At 32.4% G+C, this 13,535-nt stretch overlaps 2 protein-coding genes across 2 annotated transcripts; both read right to left on the reverse strand.

Annotated features, from left to right (window-relative positions):
• Nucleotides 1-1,854: 1,854 nt before the first annotated feature.
• LOC112803095 (scarecrow-like protein 21) lies at nucleotides 1,855-3,504 on the reverse strand. The gene has a single exon (XM_025846575.3). It carries the CDS (start codon nucleotides 3,309-3,311, stop codon nucleotides 1,887-1,889), a length of 1,425 nt encoding a protein of 474 aa, XP_025702360.1. The 5' UTR covers nucleotides 3,312-3,504; the 3' UTR covers nucleotides 1,855-1,886.
• A 7,209-nt stretch (nucleotides 3,505-10,713) lies between these two features.
• Nucleotides 10,714-12,872, reverse strand: LOC112803098 (sucrose transport protein SUC8). The gene is made up of 3 exons (XM_025846580.3): nucleotides 11,575-12,872; nucleotides 11,386-11,493; nucleotides 10,714-11,283 (listed from the first exon to the last, which is right to left on the reverse strand). Exons 1-3 carry the CDS (start codon nucleotides 12,784-12,786, stop codon nucleotides 11,104-11,106), a joined length of 1,500 nt encoding a protein of 499 aa, XP_025702365.1. The 5' UTR covers nucleotides 12,787-12,872; the 3' UTR covers nucleotides 10,714-11,103.
• Nucleotides 12,873-13,535: the final 663 nt, after the last annotated feature.

Genomic DNA, 13,535 nt, shown 5'->3' on the forward strand with positions numbered 1-13,535 from the left:
TTTCACTTACCCTGTGCTTGGAAGCTCAATTTTTGTAATGAGAAATTTGGAGGATAAAGAAATGTCTCTACCATGAATTGATTTGTGATTAATAACAATATATCTGTGATATGTACCTTAAAAACAAATAACTAAGATTGGTGTTTAAAAAGGTAAAATAAAATCGCAAGACATTCGACCTGAATCGACTTATTTGAATTTGATTACCAAAACAACATAATTACTATAGTATATGTAATATATAATTAAAAATCATTATTGTACTTAGAGAAAATTAATGTCCCCTCATTATTGTACTTAGAGAAAATGAATGTCCCCTCATGTGGCAGGATTTGAATCGTAGATTGCAAGATGGAAGAAAATTTGTACATGAATTGATTCTATAGTGCTAGAGAAAATTGTGTCCATACAAGAATGAAAATAAGAACCAAAACTGTTGAGCAGCATTTCCTATACTGAGAATTGTGAAGCAGAATGAGCTTCAATCCCAAGACCAAGTAAGCATATCCTGTTAATGTAAGCATTCACTAAAATAAAATTTTTGAATCGATCATAATAAGCATAAATGGATTATTTTCCTTATGTCTACTTCCGATATGGTTGAGGTGCTTGTCAAATATTCGTCCATCATTACTGGCATCATTATTTGAAACTATAAAAATTAGAATCAACAACAGCAACAACCGCAACTGAGACCCTTCTACTGAATTTTCGCCAAACTCCCCAACCTTCTCAAGCTTCTCATTGTGGGCCCGTAACTGGATTGGGCCCAATACAAATTTTTGTAAGCGAAATATGAATAAGAATAAAAAAAATGCTCTATCATGGACCCAAACAAGAGATGTTTATGAAGTCTTACAATGATTTTTTAAACAAAAGATGAATTATATAATATATAATATAATAGTACTAATTCTAAAATATTTTATTTCACAGTGCATAATACAGTTGTTGTCTGGTTGAGATATGCTTGAAAATTTTCTAATACCATTATTTTCTATATTGCACATTTAAAAGCATAATCATGCTAGATAACCAATTATCCGGCCACTATTCTTTTATCTTCTCTGCAAAATAAATGAATAATGTGTTACATATACGTGCATAAGTATTGACCAATGCGGATCTGCTATTTATTTTTCCCAAAGGTTCCACGAAATTACAGTGATTCAAACCCACTTAATATAGTAACATAATTGGTAGCTAATGATATCCAATATCCATGGTATAATACACATATGCACAAGTAGATGAGGTCAATTCTAAAGGCATCTTTGACTCTACTTGAAAGAAAATTCTAGTTTAACATTGGCAAACAAAAAGAATTAACTAGCCTTTTGCACGATCAAAATAATTAATTCTCATGTTACTATTTTTTTAAGAATTTTGATCCATTTCTTCTCTTATAACATCACATCATAGCTGCCCACTATTTAGTTCCATATCTTTTCTTGTCTCAGCATTTCATTTCTTTTGTCTTCATCCTCACATACCTTTTATTTTCCCTACAATTTAAAATTTGAATTCAACCAAATTTTCATATCATCATGAACATATACATCACTACTTGCGATGTCTTTTCATTAGTATCTTATCATCAGTTATCACTAGTAAAACAACACCTAAATAGCTAGCTAGGAATCTTAATTTCTTTTACAACTAAATATATGAAAAACAAAGAGAGAATTATTAGCTAGGGTTCTTCATAGTTCATACTAAAAGACACAACAATTATTTATTTATATTATATGCCCTTGATAATTATTTAGAAATGTAGATAAAAGTTAAAATTGTTTACCAAATTGATGAACTATATAACGATATATATAGGTTAGGATTAATTAAGGAAGTTAATTAGGACATAAGAAGATATATAGAATAGAATATTATGATGATGAAAGTGGTAATTGCCATGCGGACACAGTGAGAAGAAACCTATTCTGCCACCCCAAAGAAATGGCTCTACCCTGGTCCCTTTCAGAAATCCTGAAACCACCGCCGGCGGCGGCGGCGGCATCATCATCAAATTGAAGTGGTGGAGAATAGTAATAATGAGTCCTCATCTTGAGAAGAAGCTTAGCTTGCATGAGAGATTTGGAGCTCATCTTCATGGCAACAAAACCATGATTCTCCATTCTGGCTTTCCACGCTTCCATCCTCTCATACTTGGGACAATCCACGCCGTCCATCTCCATGTCACAGTTCAGCATGCTCTTGATCTCTTTCCCGAGAAGCTTCTTCTCAATCCTCAACCTCTCTGCGCTCTCGAGCGGAAGACAATCATCAAGGGAATCAAACATGGCGGCAAAGTAATGCAATGACTCTGTGAACCGAGACAAGAACGTTCTAATGCTTCTGCTACCTTCTTGCTTCACCAGCACCACAACCGAAGGCCTGAGAGACCGAACGAATCCCAATGTGTCAGAGAAATTCATCAACAAACTGCTGTTGCTCGCACTGTTGAGGTATGAAACAAGGTTCACTGCAACACTCTCGTTCTTCTTCTTCCTCAGATTCGTGATCCTGGACCCTCTCAACAACCCTTGAAACTCAAACACAAGGTTACCGAAGCCTTTGGAGAAGCTCACCAATCTGGATTCCGTTTCTTGAAGCTCCTTCAGAGTGGTGCCGAATCCGGTGATCCTTAGAGAGATGCGGTTTCCGCTTGAAGCTTTCTCTGAGAGTGATTGGATTAGAGAAGGCCATTGGAATCCGTAGGAGACGTCAAAGTCAATGACATGGATTGAACGGTTGTTCCTGTCTTCTTCTTCTTCAAAGGCTTCTAAGATTGCTTGGTTTGCAGTGAAATGAGCGAATTGGTAGTAAGGTGAGACTCTATAGAGATCTGTGAATGCAAGAAACTCTTCTTCACATGTTGGCTCCTCCATGAGCATGTCATAGAATGGAGATTTCTTTGTGAGGAGCCTCGCGGCGAGGCCATCGGCGAAATACGCCACAACACGCTCAACTGAATCACCTGTTAGGGAAACTGTTTGGTACAGATCTGTGAGATTGTCAAGAGATGCAGCAATGTTGTTGCTGTCTTCATCAATGGCGGTGGCCGTTGTGAGGAGCAAGTGGATGAGATTGTTGTTGTTGTTGGTGGTGCCTGCTTTTCTTCTTTGGAGGTGGTGATGGTGGTTATGGTGATCTTGTCTTAGCATGTTTTCCCTGAGTTGGAGGAGCCTCAAGATCTTGGCTTCATAGTTCTTCTTCTTTTTCTTCATGATTTTGGCTTCCCTAGAAGAAGGAGTAGTAACTGAAAGGCTAAGGTTGAGGAACTCATAATCTTCCTCTGAGTAGTCTTCCATAATTAAAGTGTAAGAAAGAATACAACTCACTACTCACAAAAATTCCTTTCATGTTTCATCACATGCTGTATTTATATATAGAGAGAAGAAACTAAGGTGGAAATAAAGGTAGATATTTGCTACATGAGAGATTTTGTTTGCAATAATAAGACGGAGAGATTAACATGTGTATCTGTAGGGGGTATCTTGGAAAACACACACATTGAAGTTTTCATTATTAGAAAAGTTAAGGGAATAACAACTTTATTAAATTTTGGTCACTTGGTAAAAGTGGTTACTATATAATCGGGAAAATTGAGTAATTTTTTACTATTGAATAAAATTTTACACTATTAAAAACATTATTAATAGTTACAAATCACAAAAATTATTATCCCTAACACTACTTTTATCATAAGAAAAGTATGAAGAGTCAATGAAATATTTGTACAATGAGTAGTACAATAGAAGTTTAGAGAGTATTAGAGATATATCCATTAATGTTACTTTTTTCCATCAGTGTAAACCTCTGAGATGAGTGATATCATGACATAGTATTAGAGTTTTAGATTTGAAAGGTCAACAGTTTGATTTTTGGTGAACCCTAAAATCAGCTTAAGCTTTTGAAATAAGTGATTTTATGACATGAGATTTTTATTATCTTTAGTATCCAGATAATTCATCTGAATATTATGAATAATATTCATTTTATAATTCATATAATTTATTGTACATATTGTATAAATAATTCTTTATTATAATATTAAAATGATGATGACGGGGAAGGGAAAGATGGTGTTTTGGGGGGTATTACTTTCGTTGGTAGTTGAGATGGCTTGCAAAATGCCACATGCATTCGACAACAGACTGCAGTGTCAAATGGGGGAATCAAACGTACCGTCCTTAGCAATAATTATTTGTCTCTATACTACACTCTTTCTTTTAATTATATCTTCTTCATCTTCTATATATACTACTAGTATATTCTATTATATTCCTAATTTTCTCCTCCACTTCCTTTAGATCCTGTAACTTGCCATATTTTGGCCTATAACTATGGTAATCTCAAGTGAATACATACATTGAACTTGGCTAATTCATTTCAAAACGTACTAAATATACATAAGTCAATGCCATCCATGTTAAGTAATTAATATGATTAGACTTCTTTTTTTTTATGGAAACGAAAAAACTAGCTAGGATCCCCTATTGTTCTCAAAGTGTTTGCTAATTGGCAGAATTGAATGCCTCTTACAAGATTGTTGGCCTTGTTAGAATATATTCCCTCATTTACATAGGGATCCTATGCAAAGATATACATATAAATTCACCTTAATTCAAGCTATTAATTAACTAGTCATATCATATGCCACGACAAATGGGTACTCCCAAGTGTGAACTAGACTAGGATCATCCTTATTTTAAATAATGCTTAATTGAGCTTGATTAATTCTAATTATTTTGGTGGTAAAACTTGGAATATGATTGTAGGGACAGAATTGGTTTGATGTTTTCCTGAAAGCATCTCCCAATGTGAATATAGGCCGCCTTGATTGCATCACCAAACACCAATATAATATACATATATTCATTCGTCCCTACCACTATCACACAACAATTCAATAATCTTTGGAAAACTAATTAAATCATCATCTGATTATTTGTTTTATCCATTACTACATTCATCATAAGAATGGATTTGAACAGAAAATACGATTAATCATATTATCCAATGATCTAATATAAGAATGTTTTAATTTTCTTATATGAAATTTCTTTTGGGAAAGATAGATGTTACGTTGGAGTTGATGTTTGAAACAGTCGTCGTGAATATATAGCAGTGAATGAATAAGCATCTCATAACGTCACTTCAAACATGGAAAAAAGTACAAATTATATTAAACTCTTGGTTTGTCCTACTAATGGTGGACATATACATAATTAACTTGTTAAACTAAACTACTGCAAGGACATAATTATAATATGCGTGCTCTACTTAATTATATTAAATAGGACACAATTATATGCTGCCTCATGCAATCTAAGCCTGACATATGGCTGCTTATGTATTATGTATATCTAGCTAGTAAAGTAACCTAAGGGAGCGAGAAAGCATCTACCAAAATATATAAATTAGGAATAAAGTACGATTTTAGTCCCTAATATAGAAGTTGAAAATTTATTTTGTTTTTGATTTTTTTTTGTTATAAAATGGTTCCAAATATTTTAATTTGTTTTTAAATTGTTATTTAGACGAAAATATCCCTCTCCTTCTTTTCCAAATCAATCAAAAGCGACACTGAACCCAAAAATTAAAGCAGAACAGAAATAAAAACAAAACAAAAGCAAAAGTAGAAACAACCCCAATGAACTCAGAATTCAAAAAAATCATCATCACTTAAAATGTATCTAAATTATTTTGTCATTAACAAATTTTATTATTGACAAAATAATTCTTAATAAAAATATTCTTAAATTTTTTAAAAATATGACAAAAATACATATTTATGAACTGAGACGTTTTACTTTAATAAAAAAATAATATAGTAAATGAAATTTTCTATATGATAAGTGAGATTTTAATATTAACAAATAAGTCAGCTACTTCTTTTATGAATATAGCATGTCTCTAATCATAATTAGATATTTTTGAGACGTTTTTAAATTATTTAAAAATATTTTTATTAATAAAAAATTAAAATATTTTTATCAACATTAAAATAATTTAAATGTATTTTCTGTGATTTATCTTAAAATGAGACCTATATATATTCTGCATGACTATGAAAACCTAAACCCAAAAGCAAGAAATCTCTTTCTGTCTTCTGTGGTCGATGAATGAAAATAAGGGTTAAAAAAAGAGGGAAAGAAAATAAGAAAAAGATATCGAGATACTACGTAACTCATTAAGTAGCTTAATTAGATATGATATATAATCTTAAAAAAATGATATCTAATAATTAAGTAGCTTAATATTATTTTTAGTCAATAAAATTTGTTATTTTTTTCAGTATTTTTAGTTATTAATTTAATTATTTTAATTTAATAATTTAATAATATAATTTTAATTTATATTTTTAAATATTAATAATTAATTATAAGTCAAAGTATGGAAAAAATAAGTAGTGAATTATTTTAGAAAAAAAGAACGGGAAAGACGGGAAAAGAAAGTGATGAGGGAAAGATAGAAAAAACAGGGGTTAGTGTCAGACATATCCACGTGAGGTCCCTATCCAATATCCCACACCAAACACAACATCCAAAATCATTTCCTTCATCTTAATTATTTTTCTTTATCTTCTTTCCCCCTCTTTTTTTTTTCGCTTTTGATTTTTTATATGGAGAAGAGAATGTAACAATACAACAATATGAAAAAGAGAGATGTTTTACATATACATAGTGTTAGCAGAAAATAGATCCTTCGTTTTGAGTTTGAAAAAAAATTAAAAAAAAAAGTTAAAAATTCTAATCGAAAGATCCGTTTTGATTTAAAAAGGAAAAAAAAAAAGAAAACAAAACTAATCGAACAGTCCGATTTGTAATTTCGAAAATAAAAAAAATTAATGTTAAAATTGGACCGTCTGATTTTCATTTTAACAAATTAAAAAAAATAAAAAATACAAATCAGACCCTACGATTTGGTGTTTATTTTCTTCTTCAAACAAATCGGACCCTCCGATTTGTAGTTTATTTTTTTTATTAAACAAATCGGACCGTCCGATTTGAATAAAACACCATATAAAAAAACACCTAATTTTCCAATAACAATGTATTACACATATATTTAACCAATATTAAAAAAAATTAGCCTTTTTTTTTCTCTTTGCAACATTAATAATAATAATAATAATAATAATAATAATAATAATAATAATAATAATAATAATAATAATAATAATAATAATAATAATAATAATAATTACTTGAAGCTTACATATAGATGGAAAAGTATTAGCAAAAATTTAGACTACAATTTCATATACATATATAAAACTGTGATGATGAAATTTTATATATTTTCTGGATGTGTCTCTTTATATATGTATTTAAAATATATTAATTATTAGACACATCTATGAAACACAAATATAAATAAGAATTGGCAGAAGTTGGCAGATAATATGTTGGTACCCTATATTTTTCCATGTATATATTTTTAATTAAAAATTAAAAATAATTTATTAACTAATTATAATTCAAAAAAAATCCTAAACAATCCCTCACAAGAGAAAGTATGAATAGTCAATGAAATATTTGTACAATGTTGACAATAGAGGTTTAAGGAGTATTTTAGTGTTATCTTTTTTCATCCGTTGAAATTTTTGAAATGAGTGGTATCATAACATAGTATTAAAGTTCTAGGCCTAAAAGGTCAAGAATTTGATCCTTGGTGAACTCGAAATCTTGTACAATTTTCTATCGATAAAGAATTTAGTTTCTAAACCAACAAAGAATCCTTAGAATTGCAGGAAAGTATATTTTATCTCTAAATTTTATTTTTATAGGATTGATTAGTTCCTGTATTAAAAAAGTCAATATTTTTTTTGTATAAAACTAATCAATCCAAAAAAATTAGAAACCGGAGTTGGTATTTTTTTTATGAAAGATCTTATAATTCTTTGGAAATAATTTTCAGATGCCAAATTAAATATTCATTCTAATTCAAATAATATATAATTTTTTTATATTTATCTAAAATTTTTAAATTTGAGTCTCATTCCTAACTAAAAAAAGACGAAAGGCAATTTATGATTGAGGGCCAGGGGGGAGTAGAGTAGAGTAGAATGGAAAAGACGATGATGAATGTGGGTGTCAGAGAATGCAACCCCACGTGAGGATTCTTTATTTCACTTCCTCCATCGTATCAAAGTGTGAAGAAAGAAGAACAAGAAGACTCTTCCAAAATTATTCACTTTGCGTGACCATACCCTTTGCGTGCTCTTCTCACAAAAAAATATGTGGACGGGGTGAACACTGAATACTCATATCTGATTCCACTTCCATCTCTTGTCTCTTCTATATTCCAATCATGTCACTCACTCCTTACATCCATTATTATCATATTCAAATCACTCTACTTTTTCCTTTCCTTCTCTTATTACTAACTTTTTTCTTTATATATTATTCCACTCCTAATTTAATCATTAATAATATAGTAGCAATGCAATCATGATTCCTTTTGCGATAATATATATAAACATAATAGATTTGATCTTTGTATTTAGTGTGTGGAAGATTTGATCCGTGTCTTGCTTTTTCAAGTCTACAAAATCTGTTTAGGTGAATAAAATAAACGCGTGTGCAACCAGCGAGCTCTTCAAAAACAAGCTTTTATATATCGTTAATAATAATATCCAATAATTTTAAAAAGTATATATCTGTGCGTGTGTTATAACATTTTGCAACAAACAGTGAAAGAAATAAAATCTTGTGGCCTTGCACCTCCACATGACACGATCCGTGAAATCTTGGCTATGTTTTTTTTTTTAATTTATTTCTTGTGTGTAGTAAATACCTTTAATTAATTTATTTTTATACGTAATTGGGACATGAGCACCTAGACGTTACTTTGTCTGCACCCTATATATATAAGAAACAACTATTTAATTTATATACTATTTTAACTTGCATTTAGCATAATAATAGCTGTTATTATTTTCATTAAGCATATCATTATGTGGCAGCTTTTTGGGGGAAATCATCATGAACTGTACCTATGTTTATAGGGAACGGGGATCTTCCTGATTTTAGGATTCCTGGCATTAGCTTTATAAACAGTTGGTACTATATTCTAATTAATCAATAAATAAAAAACATACATTACTTTGTATGTTCCATCATTAGAGAAGTATATATATGCTAGCTACAGCAATGACTGCAATATATAATATTTGGAAAAAAATTTTAAATTTATCTAAAATATCATTGTTTTAATTATTTTAACAATTAATTTTAATTAATATATATTATATATTTTTTATAATTAAAATCAACAATTAAAATTATTAAAATATCGATATTATATTTAAAATTCTTTCATAATTTGATCTGTGTCAATAACTTTATCTATTTTCTATATTTAACTATTAAATGAAATATTAGACATAAGAGTATATTAATAGACAGGATGTGAATTAATAGATACAAAATCTCACACATTATATATATGAAGCATTTTTCTTAATTAAGAAAGATAATGAAAAAACTTTGTATCCGTACGTTGCAACGTCAAATTAAGTATTAATCAAACAGGGGGTGCCAATATAATATATTATTATAAGCCTTGTATAGATAAACCTTTCATACTAGATACACGGGGCTGAGAAAACAAAGTGACATATATAAATCAAACATTTATGCTTTGTTTTTCTTAGTAATTTGTTGAATATTCTTGTTCCTCTTAATGTTTTGAAGAAACTTCTATTCCTTCACAAGATTTTATTATTATTTTTGGACATAATATTTGTCTTTCTCCAATTTGATTCCCTATATCAAATACTAATCTTATCTGCAGAATCAAAGCATAAATTCAAGATAAAATGCTTCTCAGAGCTATCTTCAAACTAAAAATAGTTAATTTTATGAGTGATATTTGTTTTATTCTCTCCCTTCCGTTATGATCATATTCTGCATAGCAAAATGTTACAAATTTAGTTTATAAGATCAACTGTATTAAAATATTTTTAGATTTTAAATTTTATTAGCCATATATAACACAAATAAATTAAATATCGCAAAATTTTATTTGTATGTTAGTACTTAGTAGTTAGTACTCTCCATTGACGGATGGTTGATTTTTTTTTGGTTTTGAGAGAAAAATGTAGGATGTATTAGTCTTTTTAAGTGGGCCATGGAGGTACATGATCGAATCCAGGAAAGCCATGTACCATATTTTTGCCCTATAGAAAGCCCATTTATTATTATTCGTGCTCTAAAGAAAGCCCATGTACCTAACTCATGTGGGTTTAAACTCGTTTTGTTCTTTTAGTGGATACATATTTTATTGCGTAATTTACCATTACACTTATACACTAGATGCAGGACTAAAATAAAATAATCAAATCCAGTCTTTTGAAGCCTAAGCCTCCAGCTTCTTTTGGTAAACAAATAGTCTTGAACAGGACTATAATATTAAATACTGAAACTCTCTGCCTATGAGTCTCGGTCATTATTTGCTAGGTAATTCTGTTGGGTCTCTTGGCCCCAAAGAACCACTAGAATGTAGTTTCCTTTGTTTTGGGCCTTTGAACTCTTTCTAAACCGAAAAAATAAAATAAAATAAAATAAACAAAAATAAAATTTATGTACACTAAATGAGACTTGTTCACATCTAATTTCTCTAAAAATATTTTCTATCGCATGCAAGAAAAGTTGCATCAAATTTAAAAAATAAAAATAAAAATAAAAACAATAAAACTGGACCTTTTGTTTTTAAAAATATTATTTTTACATCAAAAATAGTCACTAAAATTGATAGTGATACATATTTTGATATACATAAAAACAAGGAAAAGTCTAGGAGGTCAGCAATTTTTGTGATTGTTAGCCATCAACTAGCTATCAATGATGATTTGATGGTGTGAGATTGGTGTAAAATTTCATCCAATGGCTCACCTTCCTCTGCTGGTTACATGCTGGCCAAAATTCAATAAAACTGCTGCCGCCTAGCATTGCTCTAAAAACAAAATAGACAACACTCACATAATCATCTTAGTTTGAACGTTCTGTACTTTATGATGAACGTTCTGTATCTTATGCAAAGTGTTATACAAAAAATAGGGTCCCTTGTAATGAATTTCCTACTATATTACGATCAGTGTCCACCACCAACGACCATAGAAGCTTTGGCCGCATCAGATTTCTTTATGGACGGAAGCATGACAATTGCCATTGCACCACTCACAGCAGCCGCTATCGCACCCATCACAAATGCAGGCAAGTTTCCACCGCCGAACCAGGCATCCACTTGTCCACTCACTGTTGACACTATCATCTACATACATATTTTATATAATATAAATTTGAGTCAATACATACCTTATTAAATTAATTCCATAACCCCAATTAATTAAATTAAAATAATGTATATACAAACCTGTGGGATCACAATGGCAAGATTGAGAACCCCAAGAGACAAGCCTTGGCCTGCTCCACTGGTGGCTGAGTAGACTGATGCTAGAGCGAACGGAACGCTGAAATTGATCTGAAAACAAAAACAGACCACCGCATAAACAAAAAGGAAGTTGCGAAATTAATGAAAGGAGAAAGTAGGATCGATGATTACCGCAAGTGGAATACCAACGACGGCGAAGAATGTCATGGCACCAACCCTTACGCCGGTAGCTGGAGGAACATAATGGCCGGCACGATGGCGGTCAAACTCAGCGACCTTGGTGATGTAAATAGTAGAAAGCAAACCACCGGAAAGGATGAAGTTAACAATACCCCAAAGGTTCTTTGCTCCACCCATGATTTTGCTAGCCGGTTCAACCCCCAATGACATAACTGCCAAAACGATGGCGTTTATCATCAAACCTAACGATCCAGCGCGAACACCTTTGTCGTAGGCCTCGTCACCCACATTACCTCCGTACACCTCCTTTCCCATCCAGTCGGTGTTGAACAAGAAGAATGGGAACCAACCGATCCAGTTGATGGCTGTTACAAGCATCAAGATCCACATTGGCTTCTTCAGCTCCTTCAACGCCCCAACGATTTCTCCAAAGCATCCTGCCGAACGAGAAGAGTCCTCAGTGCCTTCAATGTCCTCATTTTTCTTGGCCTCTGAGAGGGGAACGTCTTCAACGAAGAACATGGCGAGGCCGGTCAGGGTAAGGAGGAGAAGGATGGAGATGAAGAAGCAGCTCTTGAGGTTAGCGCAGAACTTTTCACATGCCTCCGTGTTCGAGAACGGAAAAGCTTTGTGTAGGTTTTCATATGAACCTGCCGCGTAGCCGAGGATGTTACCTATCGCCATGAAGAAGGAGAAGAAGGCATTGGCCATTCGGATCTTGCCTTCGTCTCCGGCAGACAGGTCGCCTAAGAAGGCGCGGCAAGGCCCTTGGAGCATGTTGTTGGCCACATCTAGCACCCAAAAACCGATGACGAATAAGGCAACAGCTCGAGGGCGGGTTTTCTTCGTAATGTCGTCGCCGAAGGAGTGACCGAGGTCAGCAGCGTATCCGATGAGGAAGACGGCGATGATGACAGACAGGGCTCCAGTGATGATAAAAGGTTTACGGCGACCGAGTCTTGAGGTGCAACGATCACTGTAGTATCCCACAATGGGCTGGACTACCATCCCGGAGATGGGCCCACACAGCCAAATGAAGGAGGCCCACACATGTGGAACCCCCAACAGTTGGACGTATGGTGTGAGCAAGGACAGTTGTAGGGCCCACCCAAACTGAATGCCAGCTGCAACGGATGCAACTGAAATAATCTTCAAAATGGGTGTGATATTCGTCGTTGTAGCTGTCTTTGTTGGGGACTCCATTTTAGAAAGACGTCCCTTGTTTTGCCTTCGTTTCTTGGTTTTCTTTTGAAGCGAAAAATGGATTAATTAGTTTAAAATTAAATCAAAGGAGGATTCGGAGATGTTGCTTAGCTTATTGAGAAGAAATGAGAAGTGCTTTAATTTATAGTTTATGCATGCATGGATAACTCCAAGCACATCTCAAAGTCATGGTTGTTAACCGCTTATCCAGGATGGCGTAATGATTATCTTAATTCTTAATATGGTAACACTTATGCCACGTTTTTCAATGCCTAGCCTTGAACTAGTCTGCCCATGTCTTCCTCATCAATCATATATGACCCGAAATCGGAGCAATACTGAATTGTTCATATTCCATTTTTGGATAATAAAAAAACTTTGTATCCGTTCGTTGCAACGTCAAATTAATTATTAATCAAACACGGGGTGCCAATATAATATATTGCAAGCATTGTAGAGATAAACATTCCGCTAGATCCACGGGGAAGAGAAAACAAAGTGACATACATAAATCAAACTTTTATGCTTTCTTTTTCTTAGTAGTTTCTTCATTTTGTTGAATATTCTTGTTTCTCTTCATGTTTTTAAGAAACTTTTATTCCTTCCCAAGATTTTATTATTATTTTAAATATCATATTTGTCTTATTCCGACTTTATTCCTTATATCAAATACGTCATTTGTCTTATCAAAATCTTTCCTATAAAATTAAGGCAGCTACTCCCATGAAGATGCCAAAAACATCTTCTGA

Source organism: Arachis hypogaea, chromosome 5 (assembly GCF_003086295.3).
Source record: "Arachis hypogaea cultivar Tifrunner chromosome 5, arahy.Tifrunner.gnm2.J5K5, whole genome shotgun sequence".
NCBI lineage: Eukaryota > Viridiplantae > Streptophyta > Magnoliopsida > Fabales > Fabaceae > Arachis > Arachis hypogaea.